Here is a 16,118-nt window from a genome sequence, read left to right as displayed (position 1 = left end):
GGAAAGGGAACATTTATGCACAGTTTGTGGGAATGTAAATTACTACAACATTATGGAGAACAGTACGGTGGCTCGTGAAAAAATTAGAAAATTAAATTACCATATGATCCAACAATTCTATTCCTGATTGTATATACAAAGCAATGAAATCAGGATCTTAAGAGATATCTGCACTCCCATGTTTGTTGCACTATTATTTACAGTAGCTAGGATATGGAAATAACCAACCTAAATGCCCTTCAACAGTTGAATGGATAAAGAGAAAAAATAAATATATGTGTGATATTAATAATAGGTATATATGTATATAATTTCTCTGATTTCATAGAAATGGTCGGTAGATTGGTAGTTGCTAGACAATGGGAGGGGGAAATGGGGAGGTGTAGGTCAAAGGGTGCAAACTTTCAGTTATAAGATAAATAGTTATGAGGATCTAATGTGCAGAATGGTGTCTATAGTTAGTAATATGGTATTGGGCACTGTATCCTTGAAAATTGTTGAGAGTCTATCTTAAGCATTCTCACCACAAAAAAATAATTAACTATTTGAGATAATGTGTGCATTACTTATCTTCATCTATGTAATCATTCTACTTGTGTATAATAGCAAATCATCACTTAGGATAATATACTTTACATAGTATACTTTAAATATATACAATTATATTTGTCAATTTTTGCATAGTATACTTTAAATATATACAATTATACTTGTCAATTTTTACTTAATAACGTTGGAATACAGAAATAAATATTTTACTTCTTGACCTCCAAACTTATCCTGTTACCTTTGCCTTATAATTTGAGTAAATATGACTTTATTATTTCTAAGGAAGAGACTACATTTTTAATACAGAGTTAGAATACTGCACTTCAAATTTTTACAAATGAGAATGGGGTACCTAGGTGGCTCATTTGGTTAAATGTCCAACTCTTGATTTCAGGTCATGATCTCTGCATCTTAGGATCAAGCCCTACATCAGGCTCCAAGTGCTGAACATGGAGTCTGCTTGAGATTCTCTCGTCCTCTCATTCTCCCCCTCCCCCCACACTCTCAATAAATGAATAAATAAAATCTTTTTAAAAAATGAGAACATACCCACACCATTCAAGAAAGAGGCAGACATGTCCTTGTATTTTTGTGTTAAAATAGCTTTATTCTCTCATTGTCAAAAATTTTATAGCTTATTATTTACCTCTTATTCTTTTATACTACTGAATTTAAATTCTGATTCTGTCCCTTACTACCTTGGAAAAGCTGCTTAACTGGCAGATCCTTCAGTTTTCTCGTTTCTAGTTGGAATAATAATAATGTAGATTATATAATGTAGGATTTTTGTGAGGATTGAATGACTTAATACATGCCACTTTACCTGTGTAAGCATACTGCACCAAGGAATTAAGTGCATTAGGATCAACTCCTTCCATCCTGACCTCTTCTTGTTTGGCTTCAAGCACATCATTAGTAAACATTGCAGCAAAATAATCAGACACTGCGCTGAGAACCAACCTTGAAATGGGAATGTTTCATAGGAACTTAAATTAGTCAGTAGTCTCATTGAAAAGCATGAAATACAATCAGTAAGTTTGTAACACTGCTGAGTTCGTTATCTGCATGAATCTTTTGCAGTTTAGTAAAGTATAGTGAAATTAGATAGGTAAATTAAGTAATTTGATTCTCTTTTGAGGGTTTGTGCTGTTTCACATCAATTTCTCTAAACTTTGGCTCTTCTAAATATCACACAAGGAAATGGACCATATATGCTAATGCATTTTCAATGTAGGAAGATAAAAATACATTCTCCTCAGTATTCTAATTTGCTTTAAGTTGACCAATTCATTCTCATTCACATGCTATACTCATGAAACAATCTGTCTACATAAGGATATGTACCGATGGGCTGGAATTCGGAGGTGTCCAGCAATAAGTAGTACATCACACAGTTGTTTCTCTTTCAGGTAGTTCTCCATTCTGTGGAGAGTTTGCTCTGCATGGTTTATAGCATGAAACTGCTCCTCAGATTTGTTGACATTCATTTCTTCAGGATTTTGTGTATCCAGTCTGAAATGAGTAAGAGGGAGAATATGGTTTATTCTCTTGATGAGTGTGCAAATGTCCAGTGGAAATTTGGGCACACTGACTTCTAAAAGAAATATACTAGATTAAATTAAAATTAAAATTTGCCCTCAAATCTTAAATATTTCACTATGATTACTGTCTAATTTTCCAATAAAGTGTCATAGTTCATATTTATACTTGGAATGGAACCATAAATATGTATATTTCCATTGAAGGGCTAGTGGTAATTTTTATGTGCACAAACATAAACTTCAAAATGCTAACTTCTTTCTTTGATTTTTATTGGTATCACAATTATGCCATTAGGCATAAAATTGTATTTATGATTTAAAATACATTTCAAATTTAATTATGTCCTGAAGCTTCTCCATGGAATACTCATTATGTGTTTCTTGAAGAATCTCAAACTTGAATTCCATAACATTCTTTACAATGTCAGTTCCGTCAAGAAAATATACAATTACCACCTTTTATATCTTTTTCCAGATTTATTGAGATATAATTGGTATATAACATTGTGTGATTTTAAGGTGTACAGTGTAATGATTTCACATATGTATATATCGTGAAATTATTACCACAGTAAGGTTAGTTAACACATCCATTACCTCACATTTCTCATGTGTGTGGTGAAAACACTTAAGATCTAGTGTCTTAGCAACTTTCAAGTATACAATACAGTATTGTTAACTATAGTCACCATGGTGTACATTAGATCCCCAGAGCTTATTTATCTTCCTTTTTTTCCCCCAGATCAATGGATTTTATTTTACTTTTTTTAACTTACATTAAATTAGCCAACATATAGTACAGCATTAGTTGCAGATATAGAGTTCAATAATTCATCAGTTGCATAGAACACCCAGTGCTCATCACATCACATGTTCCCCTTAATGCCCATCATGCAGTGACCCCACCTCCCACCCACCTCCCCTCCAACAACCCTCAGTTTGTTTTCTGTAGTCAAGAGTCTCTCATAGTTCTTCTCCCTTTCTGATGACTTCTTATTCAGGCTTCCCTTCCTTCCCCTATGAACTTCTGGGCTGTTTCTTATATTCCACATATACATTAAACCATATGATAACGGTCTTTCTCTTATTGACTTATTTCACTCAGCACAATACCCTCCAGTTCCATCAATTCAAATAGTAAGTATTCATCCTTTCCTATGGCTGAGTAATATTCTATTTTGATATTATATGATATACATCACATATTATATATATAATATAGTAATTATATATAATATTATATATAATATATAATTTATTATATATAATATATAGTCATATAATATAATATTATCATACATAATAATATATATTAAATATGAAATATTATATTATATATCATACATATATTATATATAATATTATATAGTATATATAAATATATTTATATATTTATATATACTATATAATATAATATATAGTCATATCATTATAATGTAATATAATAATAATATATAATATTAATATGATACATAGTCATATTATTATTATAATGTAATATTATAATATTATATAATATATTATATAATATAATATTATAATATTATAATGTAATATTATAATATGACTATATATTATATTATATATTATATTAATATAATATATTAATATTAATATTAATATTATAACATGATATATTATATTATAATAATATGATATATATCATATTATTATGATATATATATGATATACATATATATGTATAATTTCTTCTTTATCCATTCATCTGTCTATGGACATCTTGGCTCTTTCATCTTTTTTCATTTGTTTATTTTCTTTTTTATTATTATTTTCAATTAGCCAACTTATAGTACATCATTAATTTTTGAGGTAGTGTTCATTGATTCATTAGTTGCATATAAACCCAGTGCTCATCACAACGTGTGTCCTCCTTAATACCCATCACCTAGTTACCCCATCCCTCCACCCTCCTCCCCTCTGCACCCCTCAGTTTGCTTCCTGGAGTCCAGAGTCTCTCATGGTTTGTCTCCCTCTTTGATTTTTTCGCATTCAGTTTTCCCTCCCTTCCCCTATGGTCCTCCACACCACACCTTATGTTTCATATATGAGTGAAACCATATGATAATTGTCTTTCTCTGCTTAACTTATTTCACTTAACATAATCCCCTCCAGTTCCATCTATGTCCATGCAAATGGTAGGCATTCATAATTACTGATGGCTGAGTAATATTCCATTGTAAATATGAACCACATCTTCTTTATCTATTCACCTGTTGAAAGATATCTTGGATACTTCCACACTCCAAAGATACAGATGTAATGAAAAGAAGGAGCACGTGAACCACAATGTCCACAATACCTCTTTCATCTTTTAAGTGAAAGTTTGTATCTTTTGACTATTTAAGCAAATATGATGACTGTTGAATTTTCAATGATGAAATTTGTCTATGTGTTTTTTCAGCATCACACAATGGTGGAATTTAAATACTAACACAAGCATACGGAGACTTAAAATCAGTAGAACATTAAATACTTAATGCTTGGATGAACATACTTAAATTCTTTGCTTATTGTCTTTCTTGCTTTCAGGCATCATTTTCCAACCACCATTAGTTTTCGGTTCCCCCACCCCCAACTCAGCCTGTATTTCTTTGAAGATAACTTGGTCCAGGGCGACAAAACTTTCTGTTTAATTTAAATAAATTATTCATCTATGAATATTCTTTTTTTCTTTACATCTCTGATTTTTCTTAACCTTTAAAGACTTTGGGACTTTCGGTTGTAGTATTGCATGGATAATTAAGGTAGCATGGTGTGAATATCTTTAAAAATTTTCTGCTACAAAATATGTTCATTTTAGAGGGGAACAATACTTTCTCACCATAGGCTAGAAAGCATTTAGCTTTCACTTAACTCAGTTACCCTAATATTTCCTCTGCTCAAGTAATGGTTTGATTTATATTGAGTCAATCAAATATTCAATGTCATATTATCTTAGCTTTCTTCATGTATACTCAATCATTTATTGAAGAGGAGCATATTCTAAAGGAGGAATATATTTGGGAAGTTCTGGCCAAGAAATAATTTTATTCTGTGAAATTTCTTCAGGCTAAGGATAAAAAAAAATCATCTTTAATTACTCACTAGTTTGGGGTGTCTTTACTTGGGCACACAAATTTATCAGATAACTCTAGAATGTTTTTATAATTAAAATACAGTTTTATATAATTAAAATACAGATTTTTAGAATCTGAAAATCCTACAAATATGAACCACACAGAATTTTGTTATATTTGAAAAGACAGAGGCAACTGTATCTTGTGTCTCATTATCAAGAAATTAGTACACAAATAAATATGGATATATCAATATATTACATCCAAAACATAACATACATATTAATCTAAATATATAAAATATTATAATCTATACTTGGTCATTATTTAAGCAGAATATAATAAAACAAGTCAAGCAAAGAAACAAACAACAATTAAACTATTGAAACATAACCCAAACTGAATGAGTTCCCAGAGCCCATAAATTACAATTCTCTTGCCTCCATTTTAGATACTGTAATGTCAGGTCAGATGTTATAATGGAAGCCAATGCATCAGAGAATATTCTTCCCTTTTCTTTATTGTACAGTATCTACAGATGGTGACATGGGAGGCAGCATGCTGAAATGAAAAAAAAGCATCAAAATGCCTAGATTTAGTTCCTGCCTTTGTATACAAGTGGAGTGATCTTTGGTAAGTCACTTCCTTTCTAAGCTTTAATTTTCTCCTATAAAATGGAGATAAAAATAATACCAATACCAATACTACCAAGATTAATGTTTATGTCACATAGCTGTTCAGATGGTTACATGAGAAAATGTACATGAAAGTGTCTGTATAAATGCTAAATCTTATGTTAAGTTCATCCTCTCTGTAGTTATTTCCATAAAAATCTTTAACAATTTTTATCTGGAACTGATATTCATTTAATTAATAGACTTCGATTTTTAGAACAGTTATAGTATTATAAAAAAATTGAGAAGTACAGAGAATTATTTACTTTTGGTTATCATAACTATGGAAAGGTGTTACTGGCATCAAGTAGGTAGAGGCTAGATATACTAACAAGCACCCTGTAATGCACAGGGCAGTTCTCTACAAAAATTGTTCAGCCAAAAATTTCAATGGTTCTAAGCTTAAAACACTCTGGTCTATCTCTTAATTCTATAGTTAGCTTTTTAAGACTTTGAAAGCAGAGGATATATTTTTAAAAATAATAAAGTATGCACCTAATACTATATTTTGTACAGAATGAACATGTAATCACTGATTTAAGTCTAATTTCAGTGACTAGTCTACATTAACTTTTTTTTTACTATGGCAAAATGGGTAAATTTGTTGAGTTTTGAGAATGAGGAAGGGAATCTGAGCTATCATTACAAAGAACCATTATTATAAATGACATTCTACCATACCAAAAAAAATGATTTTTAAACCAAAATTTTTAGAACAGTTTTAGATATACAGAAAAATTGAGATGACATCAGAAATTTACATGTCCATACTCAATTCTTCTTTACTCAATTCCCCTTATTATTAATATTTTGCATCGATATGGTACTTTTTTATAATTAATAAATAAACACTGATACATTATTATTGAGTAAAGTCCACATTTTATTCAGGTTTCTTCACTTTTTACTTAATGTCCTTTTACTGTTCCAAAGTCTGTATATCTTGTGATAACTTCTTCATTTACTCAAATTACTGTCTTTATTTCTAGTTAAGTTAAATTTCTTATAATGAAATGTTTTAATTATCTCATCATTTCTAATTGTGAATATTCTATATATTTCCTGTTTGTTCACCATTGAGATTACATGTAATAGCTTAAAGTCATAACAATTTATTGTCACCAGATACATCTGATCACATCACATAGACAATGATTCGATTGCATAGAAAACTGATTCCTTTATAACTATGCTCCTTCATTTTTGTTATAGACATCACGATTTACATTTTTATGTATTGTGTACCCATTATCACAGATTTATATTATTTTTTATTATTCAGACTCATAAATCCTATAGAAGAATAAAAAGTGGAGTTTTAAGCCAATATTATGTTAATGCTTGTTTTTATATCTTGTTTTTATAATTGCTATGCAGCTTCCATTTTCTGAGGACATTATATTTTTGTAGAGTTACTGTCTAGCATCTTTACTTTCAACTTGGAGGATTACCTTTAATATTTCTTGTTGGGTAGGTCTAATGGTAATAAACTTTCTTTGTATTTATCTAGAAATATCTTAATTTTACCAGATACATAATTAGTTTTGCCAGATATAGAATTATCAGTTCATTTTTTCAGTACTTTAAATATACCATCTCAGTGTTTTTCTTTTGTCCTACAAGATTTCTGCTGATGAGACCACAAATGATGTTATTGATGATTACCTACATGTGATTAATCACTTATCTCACTACTTTCAAAATGCTCTTTTACTTCTGACAATTTGATTACAATGAGTCTTCTCTGGGTTTATTGGATTTATCCTTTTGCATTTCATTTAACTATTTGCATTTTACTTACTTATTTATATCTTGTTTTCCTGAAGTATAATTAACACACAGTGTATATTAATTTCAGGTGTACACCATAATGATTCAATAATTCTACACATCACTCAGCGTTCACCGTAAGTGTAGTCACCATCTGTCACCAAAAATTATTGCAATCATATGGACTATATTCTCTATGCTATATTTTTCATTTCTAGGACCTATTTATTTTATAACTTGAATTTTGTGCTTCTTGATCTTTTCCTATTTCATCCATCCACCTACCCACCCACCTTCTGGCAACCACCATTTCCCTGTATCTAAAGATCTGGATATCTGTATGTCTCTCGCTCTCTCTCTTTAATTTGAGAACAGGTGACAGAGAATGTTACATTAGTTTCAGGTATACAACATAGTTATTTGACTTCTCTGTAGGTTATGCTATGATTACCAAAACTGTAGCTACCATCTGTCACCATACTTTGCTATTACAATATTATTGACTATATTCCCTATGATGTACCTTTTATTCCTGTGACTTATTCATTCCATAATTGGAAGCCTGTATTTCTGACTACCCTTCACCTATTTTTCCCACTTCCCACATGCTTTTTCTCTTACAACAGTTTGTTTTCTGTATGTATAGATATGATCCTGCTTTTCATTTGTTTATTCATTTGTTTTTTTTTTATAAACATATAATGTATTATTAGCCCCAGGGGTACAGGTCTGTGAATCGCCAGGTTTACACACTTCACAGCACTCACCATTCATTTGCTTTTTTTAAAATTCCACATATAAGTGAAATCATATGGTATTTGTCTTTTTCTGACTGACTTATTTCACTTAGCATTGTACCCTCTAGATCCACCCTTGTTGTTGCAAAAGGCATGATTTCATTCTTTTTTATGGCTGAGTGATATTTCATTTTATATCTATCTCACACCTTCTTTACCCATTCCTTTACTGATAGACACTTGGTTCTGTGCCTTTATAACATTTGAACTATGGTAAAAGACACACTCTAATATAACCTCATTCAGATCTTTAACTTCAAACTTGAAGGTTGTTTTTTTTTAAGATTTTATTTATTTATTTAACAGACAGAGATCACAAGTATGCAGAGAGGCAGGCAGAGAGAGGGGGAAGCAGGATCCCTGCTGTGCAGAGAGCCCAATATGGGGCTCGATCCCAGGACCCTGGAATCATGACCAGAGCCGACGGCAGAGGCTTTAACCCACTGAGCCACCCAGGCGTCCCAAACTTGGAGGTTTTTTTTTTTTTAAGGCTCTCCAAGAATGTCTTTAAACAGTGTATATGTATATGTACACACAGGGTATATGTATTTATGTTTGTGTGTGTGTGTGTATATATATATATATATATATATATATCACCAAATAACCTTCCAAAGAGACTTCCAAAATTAACTCTCACCAAAATTTTAAGATAATGTTTTCAGTTTTCTTTCACAGTAAAATTGTTATAAAAAGTTCTGCAGCAAAAGCAAACTGAAGGGTTTATTTTGCTGATGTCTTTTTTACTACTCTTCAGAAAAACACAGGAACCTTCAATACTATCCTTAAAGTTAAATAAAATCAGACAAGAATAACTTCTGTGATATCAGCTCTCTGGTGGATCAAGACCCTCATTCTCTCATGGAAACATCAAGTAAAGAACTATAGACTTATTAAAATAGCTTTGTGAAGGGTGTCTGGATGACTCAGTGGGTTCATCATCTGTCTTTGCCTCAGGTCATGATCCTAGAGTCCCAGGATCTAGTCCTGCATTGGGATCCCTGCTCAGCAGGGAGTCTCCTTCTCCCTCTGACCCTCCCATTCTCATGCTTTCTCTCTCTTACCCGGTCTCTCCCAAATAAATAAAAATCTTTAAAAAATAGAATAAAAAATCTTAGTGAGAGTTCTGGAAACAAGTTGAAGATATGTAGCAACAAAGCAAATGCCTAATCAAGAAAAAGTCACATTCAAGTGTACTGTATGATGACCAACATAATAAAGAAAAAAGAGTAAGAAATTTCATGTCATTTATGCTTGCTCTTGTACCACCTCTTCATAGACTAGCATGGTGCAGTTGGAAGAAAACAGATTCTATCTTGATTTCCTCCTCAGAATTTGAGAAAAAAATATAGAACATGTTTGCCACATTCTCGCCTATCTGTAGACCATCCAGAAACTATTTTCAATATTGCTTAGTTTAGAGTTTTGTTGAAAATATCAGTAAAACTTGGATCTCAGGTTAGAATCCCCAAATTTTAGTAACATGCATCACAGCACATGAAAACTGTGGAGGGACTGCAGATCCGTGGATACCTGGGGTAAGAGATTATGGGGTAAGAGATTAAAAGAGCAAATATATAATGTAATATCTGAAGTCCCAAGAATTAGGGATGAAATGGAGAGAAATTAAGACATGTATAAGTAGCCATATAAATGAGAAGTCTGAGTAAAAAACACCCATTCAGGCCCACAGAAAATGCATGACCAGAAAAGGTCTGATCAAGAACTCAAACCTTAATGGTGGGCTGATTAGTAAAATACTTCCCCACAAGGAACCATTATGCAAAGATTTGTAAAGATGGCTGTTTTTCAAAATGTCCATTTTTGAAAAAGATCAGAAGACATATGAAGTAACATGGAAGCATGGCCTATTCAAAAGGAACCAAATAAATACACCAGAATGGAACTTAAACACTATAGGTTTTCACATTTTGTATAAACAACTTTCTTAAATATCCTCAGACAGCTAAGTTAAAACAAAACAAACAAAAAGAACTAAAGGAAATCAGAAAAACAGTATATGAACAAAATAATATCAACAAGGATATAGATTTTTTAAAAGAACCAAACAAATTCTGGATCTGAGAGCTATAATCCTGAATTGAAAAATTTACTGGAGGTCTTAAATATCAGAAATGAACCAGTGTAAAAATCTGTGAACTTGAAGACAGGTAATATGAAATTATCAAACCTGAGAAATATGAAGAAAAAATGAAAACCAGTGAATGCAGAGGTGTCTGGATGGCCCAGTCAGTTAAGCTTCTGACTCTTGATTTCAGCTCGGGTCATGATCTCAGGGTCATGGGATCAAGCCTCCCACATTGTGCTCTGCACTCAGTATGGAGTCTGTTTGAGATTCTCTCTCCCTCTGCCAGTCCCCCAGTTGATGTGCTCGCTCTCTTTCTCTCAGTAAATAAAATCTTTAAAAAAGAAAGAAAGAAAAAAGAAAAGGAACAGTGAATGGAGCCTTAGAACTTAGAACTTTATGGAACATCATAAAAAATATCAATATTTGCATAACTGAAATCCCAGCAGAAGAGAGAAAATAAGGGTCAGAGATTTTGTTTGAAGATATAATGGTAAGAACTCCCTAAATTTCAGGCAAGATAAAGATTTAAGATACAAGTAGTTTTACAACAATAAAAACATTCAGGGATGCCTGGGTGGCTCAGTTGGTTAAGCAACTGCCTTCACTTCAGGTCATGATCCTGGAGTCCCAGGATCAAGTCCTGCATCTGGCTCCCTGCTCAGCAGGGAGTCTGCTTCTCCCTATGAGACTCCCCCATATAATGCTCTCTCTCTCTCTCATTCTCTCTCTCTCAAATAAACACAGAAATAAAATCTTTAAAATAAATAAAAACATTAAACAAAGTAGGTTTTGAGGGAGTGTACCTCAAAAATAACGGAAGTCATATATGAAAACACAAAGTTAGCCTCATAGTCAATGCTAAAAAACTGGTAGTTTTTTCACTGAGATCTGGAATAAGAAATAATGTCCACTCTCACTACTTTAATTTAACATAGTACTCGATGTCAAAGCCACAACAATCAGACAAGAAAAAGAAATAAAAAGTATCCAAGTTGGTAAGGAAAAAAGTAAAACTCAATCTTTGCAGATGACATGATATTTTATATGGAAAATTTTAAAGAACCCACCAAAAAACTACTGGAACAAGTAAATGAATTCAGTACAGTAATAAGATATGAAGTCAATATATAGAAATCAGCTGTGTTTCTATGCACAAATAATGAAGTAACAGAACAAGAAATTAAGAAAACAAACTTCCTTGACAATTGCAGTGAAAAGAATAAAATACCTAGGAGTAAACTTAACTAAGGAGGTGAAAGACCTGTGTTTTGAAAACTATAAAATGTTGATGAAAGATACTAAAGATAATGCAAACAAATGGAAAGTACTCCATGCTCATGGATCGAGAGAATGAATATCATTAAAATGTCCATGGTACCCAAAACAACCTATACATTTAATGCAATCCCTATCAAAATGTCAACAACTTCTCACAAAACTAGGAGAAATAATACTAAAATTTGTATGGAACCACCAAAACAAAACAAAACAAAGCAAAAATCTCAAATAGCCAAAGCAATCTTGAAAAAGAACAGAACTGGAATATCCCAATCCCAAATTTCAAGATATACTACAAAACTGAAGTAATCAAAATAATATGAAATTGGCACAAAAATAGATACATGAATCAACAGAAAAGAACAGAGAGCCCAGAAATGAACCAACAATTATATGGTCAATTAATCTACAACAACAAAAACAAAAAAAGGCAAAAACATAAAATGGGATAAAGATAGTGTATTCAAAAAATGGTTTGGGGAAAACTGGAAAGCTACATACAAAAGAATGAAAATGGGTCACTTTATTACACCAAAAATTCATGATTACATTATTACACCAAAAATTCATACACCAAAAAATTCAGAATGTGTTAAAGACCTGTATGTGAGAACTGGAACCATAGAACTAGAGGCAAATTTAGGCAGTAATATTTTTGACATCACCTATGGAAACATTTTCCTAGATAGGGCTCCTTTGGCAAAGGAAACAAAAGCAAAAATAAACTACTGGAACTATACCAAAATAAAAAGATTCTACACACCAAACGAAACCATCAACAAAACAAAAAGAGAACCCACTGAATGGGAGAAGATATTTAAAAATGATACATCCAAGAGGAAGTTAATGTGCAAAATATATAAAGAACTAATACAGTTCATCACCCAGAAATATTTTTTATTGTTATGTTAGCCACCATACAATACCTCATTACTTTTTGACGTAGTGTTCTAAGATTAATTGTTTACATATAACACCCACTGCTCCATGCATAAAAACTGGGCAGAGAACCTGAATAGACATTTTTCTAAAGAAGACATACAGGTGGCCAACAGAGCCATGAAAATATGCTCAATATCACTAACCATTGGGGAAATACAAATCAAAACCAAAATACGATATAACCTTATGCTTGTCAGAATGGCTTGAATAAAAAAAATACAAGAATTATCAGTGCTGTTAAGGATCTGGATCAAAAGAAACTCTATTGCTTTGTTGGTGAAAATGTAAATTAGCACAGCCACTATGGGAAACAGGACAGAGCTTGGTTAAAAAATTAAAAATAGAAATACCATATAACATAATAATTCCACTACTGGGTATTTACTCAAAGAAAACAAAAACACCAATTCAAAAAGATATATGCATCCCTATATTTATTACAGCATTATTTACAATAACTAATATGTGGAAGCAACTAAAGTGTCCATTGCTAAAGGAATGGATAAATAAAATATGTATGTATGTTTGTATGTATGTATGTATGTATCTATCTATATATATATGAATATTAGTCATAGGAAAGAATGGAAGTTTGCCATTTGCAAGGACATTGATATAGCTACAGAGTATTATGCTAAGCAAAATAAATTAGTCAGAGAAAGATCAGTACCATATGATTTCACTTATATGTGGAATTTAAGAGACAAAACAAAGGGAAAAAAACAGATTGGAAGGCAAACCACAAAACAGACTTTTAACTATAAAGAACAAACTGATAGCAGAGGGGAGAGGGTGGGTGCATTGGTTAAATAGGTGGTGGGGATGAAGGAGTGCACATGTGATGAACACCGAATATTGTTCAGAAGTGCTGAATCATTATATTGTATACCTGAAACTAATATAACACCGTATGTTAACTAAATGGGATTTATTTATTTATTATTTTTTAGATTTCATTTATTTATTTGAGAGAGAGAGAGCAAACACAAGCTGGGGGAGGGGCAGAGGGAGAAGGAGAAGCTGGCTCCCTGCAGCCAGACGTGGGGCTCAATCACAGGACCCTGGGATCATTACCTGATCTGAAGGAAGACGTTTAACTGACTGAACCACCCAGGTGCCCCTAACTGGAATTTAAATAAAAACTTGGGTCACCTGGTTGGCTCAGTCAGCTAAGCATCCAAATGTTGGTTTCAGTTCAAGTCATGATTCAGGGTCATGAGATCAAGCCCTGTGTAGGACTCCCCACTCAGCAGGGAGTCTGCTTCCCTCCCCTTTGCCCCCCCCATTCATGTGTGCTCTCTCAACTAACTAAATAAATAAATCTTTATAAATATAAATAAATGAATAAATAAGTAGGTATTAAATAGGGCACATGTTGTGATGAGCGCTGGGTGTTATACACAACTAATGAATCATTAAACTACATCAAAACTACATTGAACTACATCAAAAAGTAATCATTTACTATATACTAGGTAACTGAACATAAAAAATAAAAAATAATAAATAAATAAAAGGAAATGCATGTGTAGAAGCAAAAAGAGAGAGAGAGAAAGGGAGAAATAAAGGAACAAAGGGAAAAAGACAAACAAAAATGAGACTGTTTAATAAAGAGAAGAAACTGGCAGTTGCCAGGTGGGAAGTGGGTTGGGTGATGTGTGAAATTATTGAAGAGTATTAAGAGTACACTTATTGTGATGAACACTGAGCAATGATAGTTGTGGAATTTCTATACTGTACACCTGAAACTAATAAAACACTTTATATTAGTTATACTGACATTTTATAAATAAATGAATGTTAATCAATCAAAACAAAAACTTCTTCATGAGGCTGGAATGGGCACTGAGAGAACTAACAACTGTATTATCTGATACCTCTTATAAACCTATTTCTCTTTAGTTGCTACATATTGGAGACACAGCAGTATATCTAATTTTATTTTGTAATAAATTATATAATTTATAGTTACAACTATGGTGCAAGTTCCCATGAAAATACAAAATATATTTTATTTTTTTCTATATTTATCAGAAAAGGAAGACTTTCACGTCCTCATACATTACCAATACAACAGAAAGAAGAAGGAGGAGAAGCAATCTATTTACTGAATATCAGTTATGAGCCAGGCAATACAGTTTATATTTCCTTATATATTAACCCATTTAATATTCACAGTCTGTAAGTTAAATTTTATATCTATTTCTCAGATGTGGAAACTAAGGCTCAAAAAGATTTAAAAATTTTACAATATTACACAACTAATAAACCAAGAGTTGAGTGTCAAGCCAAGATCTATCTGGCTTCCTTTATTTCTAGTATCCTACAATACCATTATGTACTTATATTGCACATTTAATTCATAGGATGTTAGAATCATTGTGTTGTTTTATAAACAATGTTGTTTTATAAATATAATATATATATTCTATAGAAAATGTTAGATAAATTTCAGACAATTCTAGAACTTCTATTATTTTGAAAATTATCAACTTCTGTAAGCTTCTTTTTTTTAATATTTTATTTATTTGACAGACAGAGATCACAAGTAGGCAGAGAGGCAGGCAGAAGAGAGGGAGGAAGCAGGCTCCCTGCAGAGCAGAGAGCCCGATGCGGGACTTGATCCCAGCACCCTGAGATCATGACAGGAGCCAAAGGCAGAGGCTTTAACTCACTGAGCCACTCAGGCACCCCCTTCTGTAAGCTTCTTAATTCACTTTTTACACTGAGAAAATGTAAGGATTACAAATTAGTGACCTGGAAATCACATTTTTAGCTCAAGGTATTTTAAGGTAGGAAGACAAAGGATTTGGGGATTGTTTGGCTCAGAAGTCATTTAAGAAGTACATTAATTTCTTTGGCTGACTAATTTTAGCAGTTTTAAATCATTCGATTTTAGAATTTGTTTCAGGAAGAGAAGGCTGTTGAAGCTATGCCATTTAGTGTTGTCTCTGAAAAAAAAGTTATCTATATAGTTTTTTAAATAAAAAAAGACTATATTCTTCACTATCAGATTTTAGTGAAGGTATATGAAAGGGGAAAATTTTTTTAAAGTAATATTTCCAGATTGATAATAAGGTGTTTTTAGTTTTTAATTTATATTTTTAGAATCCTGTACCAAATTCTTGATTTGTACTGAACTTGGAAAACAGGAACTACAAAGAAAAATAAAAGCACAATAGGTTTTCTCTTAATTTACTATATTGGGGGGGCGCCTGGGTGGCTCAGTGGGTTAAGCCTCTGCCTTTGGCTCAGGTCATGATCTCAGCGTCCTGGGATCGAGTCGTGCATCGGGCTCTCTGCTCCGCAGGAAGCCTGCTTCCCACCCCCCTGCCCCCACCCCCGCTCCCACCACCCGCCTGTCTCTCTGCCTACTTGTGATCTCTCTCTCTCTCTCTCTC

The 16,118-nt window shown here is 32.4% G+C and overlaps 1 protein-coding gene across 1 annotated transcript in view; it reads right to left on the bottom strand.

The window, feature by feature from the left end:
- The window catches only part of KLHL4 (kelch like family member 4), a gene marked incomplete at both ends in the record, with an annotated part of 155,483 nt that overhangs the window by 66,725 nt on the left and 72,640 nt on the right, over window positions 1-16,118 (bottom strand). The window contains 2 exon segments of the mRNA XM_080795867.1: window positions 1,373-1,509; window positions 1,894-2,061. Coding sequence (XP_080651993.1) covers window positions 1,373-1,509; window positions 1,894-2,061 — 305 coding nt within the window.

Source organism: Martes martes (genome assembly GCF_963455335.1).
Source record: "Martes martes genome assembly, chromosome: X".
NCBI lineage: Eukaryota > Metazoa > Chordata > Mammalia > Carnivora > Mustelidae > Martes > Martes martes.
The sequence above is the reverse complement of the archived record's forward strand: the minus strand, read 5'-3'. Positions and strand labels throughout refer to the sequence as shown.